The sequence below is a fragment of the Monoraphidium neglectum genome (genome assembly GCF_000611645.1).
Source record: "Monoraphidium neglectum strain SAG 48.87 unplaced genomic scaffold scaffold02790, whole genome shotgun sequence".
NCBI lineage: Eukaryota > Viridiplantae > Chlorophyta > Chlorophyceae > Sphaeropleales > Selenastraceae > Monoraphidium > Monoraphidium neglectum.
The window spans coordinates 4,675-8,095 of NW_014010838.1; the positions used below are offsets into that span (position 1 = coordinate 4,675).

General features: G+C 68.3%; 1 protein-coding gene across 1 annotated transcript; it reads left to right on the plus strand.

Annotated features, from left to right (window-relative positions):
* Positions 1-733: 733 nt before the first annotated feature.
* Positions 734-3,079, plus strand: MNEG_11537 (hypothetical protein; the record flags this gene model as incomplete). The annotated part of the gene is made up of 4 exons (XM_014039991.1): positions 734-982; positions 1,253-1,375; positions 1,643-2,630; positions 3,003-3,079. 4 exons carry the CDS (start codon positions 734-736, stop codon positions 3,077-3,079), a joined length of 1,437 nt encoding a protein of 478 aa, XP_013895445.1.
* Between the last annotated feature and the right edge of the window lie 342 nt (positions 3,080-3,421).

A 3,421-nucleotide genomic window follows, 5' to 3' on the forward strand; every position in this document is an offset into this window, starting at 1 on the left:
TCATCGGGCTTGAGGCGCACCAGGCGCGCCCACGCCTCAAGCTCCCGCGCGCCATGCAGCTTGTACGCCCAGGTGGGCCCCGGGTCGTCCGGCGGTACACAGAGCCATCACTCGCAGGAGACCCTGTCAAACGGCTCCCAGAAAACGTATTTCTTAAGGGCGGCTCCACGACGGCCAAGTTCCGCGGCGAGACGACAGCGGACAGCCATAGTTGTGTGTGCATCAGTGCCCATTGTCCGAAGCTTACTTGTGTGTTGACAGGCCTTCCCCCCGCCCGCCTTAGGCATGCCGCCTGTGCCATCCCGTTCATATGCCGGGGTCGGCTGCCATAAGCGCGCCGTCCGCAGCGGGCGTCACCTGGCCCTGCCGCAAGGGCTCCGTGCAGCGCTGCCTAGGCCGCCTCGCACGGCAGCTGGAACGCGGCCGCGACGGCAATTTCAGCGGCTCGTGCGGGAAGGTGCACTGGCGGCACGGCTTGTTCGCGTGCACAAGCGGCGCCGGCGCCGCCGGTGCAGGAGTCGTCGGCACCGGCGACTGTGACTCGGTGGTGGTCGGGCCCAGCGGAACGCCTCCACCATCCCCAGCCCCGTGCCGGGAGAACGTAAGGGGCATGACGTAACATAATTGAATCGCTTGCGACTGTTTTACATCGCTTCGATCACTGCAAGATCAAGTTCGCAGAGTTTTCAGCCAAACGAGTCGTAGCACCTCAGTCAATTGTTGGCTTTCGATAATGTGGGGCCTCGCGCCCCTGATTCGGACTTCCGTCGCAGCCTCGAGCCGCGGCGCCACTCACTGGTTACAGTTTCGCGGCCTCGCATCCGACGCCGCCGCCGCTGCAGCGTCGAGCGCGCTGCCAGACCCTTCCAAGCCGCTGCACCTGTTCGTGTGCGCCGCGGACGAGGAGACGGACGATGCGATCGCGCGCGTCGTGGCGGCGCTGAAGCAGCAGCACCCTGCTGGCGTCACCTTACACGGCCTGGTGGGTCCCGCTTCCGAGCCCCGCAGGCGGCTGCAGGCCGCGCTCAACCGCCTGCCCCGCGGCCACATCCAAGCAACAGCTCAGCCTCAACCCCCGCCTGTGCCCAACGAGCCGCCGCGCCGGCTGCGCCAAGCATCCCTTGCTCCCTTTCCACGGCGGTCAACGCTTGACCGCGCAGCCGCCCTTCACCTGCACACTCACCCTGCAATCACCTGCCCTTGCCCCGGCCCTGGCGACCCGCGGCCCCGCCCCCCTGCATGCCCCCGGCAGGGCGGCCCTGCTCTGCAGCAGGAGCAGCTGCAGAGGGTCAATGAGGAGGGGTGGTTCAAGGAGACGCACTTGATGGAGCACGTGGAAAAAGTGCCCAACTTTGTGGCCTGGAAGATCCACAAAGTGAGGGATCGTGCCGCGAGGCGCGCCGCGGCGCCGCCATGGAGCGGCCGTCGGGCGCGGCGGCGGCGCAAATGCGGCCAGCACGCCGCTGTCGGATCCCTCCACTTTTTTTCGATGCGTGGGTTTGTTTGAAATTTAAAAGTTGGCATAAGTGGAGGTGTGTGCACTCCTCCCTGTCATGCACATGCACACACTTACATGCACACACACACTCACCGCATCCGATTCTCCGCCCCTTGCCAACCCCTTTCCGCACCTGCCGCGCAGCTGGACGAGGTGGCAGTCCCCACAGCCCACAGCTACACCATGCGGCAGTCCCTGGTCGTCGCCGCCGCGCTGCGCGGCACCGGCAGCGGCGGCCCGCTGCTGCAGGCCCAGCAGCTGCGGCAGATGGTCGGTGGCGAGGGCGCAGGTGCCGCAGCGGAAGGCGAGGAGGTAACACCACACGAGCAGCAGCAGCAGCAGGAGCAGCAGGAGCAGCGGCAGCAGCCTGAGGCTGCGGCTGCCGCTGGCGCGGGTCGGCAGCAGCAGGAGCAGCAACAGCAGCAGCAGCAGCAACAGCGGCAGCAGCAGGCCCCGTACGACGCCATCTTCGTCGGCGGCGGCCGCCGCTTCGCCCAACACTTGCTGCGCGGCCTGCGGGTGGCGCAAGAAGAGTATGACGCAGCGGGCGTCCCGCCTCGGATCTTGTACCTGCCGCGGGATCTCGCCGACCCCCGGACTTCCGCGTCGGCCGCCAAGCAGTGGGGGCGGCTCGCGGACCATGTGATGTGCGCGACGGCGCAGGAAGCTTCCCTGGTGGAAGGCGCGCCCGCCAGCGCGGTGGGCCATCCTCTGGGCGAGCTAGTGGGGTCGGCGCAGCAGCAGCGGCAGAGGGCGCGGTCGCGCGGCGGCGGCGGCAAGGATGAACCAGACGGCGGTGCCAGCGGCGGCGGCGGCGGCGGCGGCGGAGGGTTTGTCGGCGGCGGCGCGGCGGGGATGGGGATGGACAAGGTCGCGTGGCTGAGAGCGAGGGCGGCCGAGGCTGCTGAGCTGGCAAAAGGGAGCGGCGCCAGCTCAGCGTTCGTGCAGGGCAGCGCGGAGCGGTTCTGGCAGCGCGTCGGCGGCGGCGGCGCAGGCGGTGGCGGCGCAGGCGGTGGCGGCGCAGGCGGCGGCGGCGGCGAGCGGGGGCCGGCGGGCGGCGGCGGGCGGCCGCTAGTGGCGCTGCTGCCGGGCTGCTACGAGTCGCACCTGTCTGCCAACCTGGGGATCTTTGGTGAGCGTCGCTTGCTATATATTTATCAATCTATTATCGGGCACCTGGAGCAATACGCTAGTATAATACAAACACATAATTCTAACCATTGCATCTACAGTATATCAAGAACACATGTATGTTTTCACTGTGATCACGTGCGGCGTGTGCGTGTGTGTGTGTGTGTGTGTGTGTGTGTGTGTGTGTTTGTGTGTGTGCGTGTGCGTATGCGTGGCACATGGCGCTTATTCGGAGCCGCACCAACGGTCGAGCCAGCCTTGGGCGCACCCGAAGCTGCCGCGGGCGCGTGTGCGCCGGCGGGGACGAGCTGGGGTGCGAGGTCGCGGGCGAAGCGCGGCGTGCCCCTGCGCTGCTTCGGGGCGGCGCCGTCAGGCGCGGGCCCGGCCGGCCGCCGCGGAGGCGCGGGCTGGGACTTGCGGGGGGCCCGGCACAGGGCTCCAGGCAAATAGGCAGGGGTGCCGGCGCAGGCTGCGCCGCAGCGACGGCCCCGTTGGCCAGAGTCGCTGCACAGCGTCTCTCATGACGGCCCTGCCCCTTGTTCCATCCACACCAGCGCGACGGCAGCTACACAATTCTTCGCAACCTGCGCGCCGCGGCCGCCGCGACCCCCCACGCCTGCCCCGCCGTCCTGGCACAGCTCCAACATCAGACCGCCCACCTCATACCGACCACCCACCCGTGCACCCCAGCCACCAACCAGCCACTGCAACCGACCACCCACGCCAATCACCATCCATCCACACGATTCACTTTGCCACGCACCCACACCGCCCACCGCCCACCCTCCCACC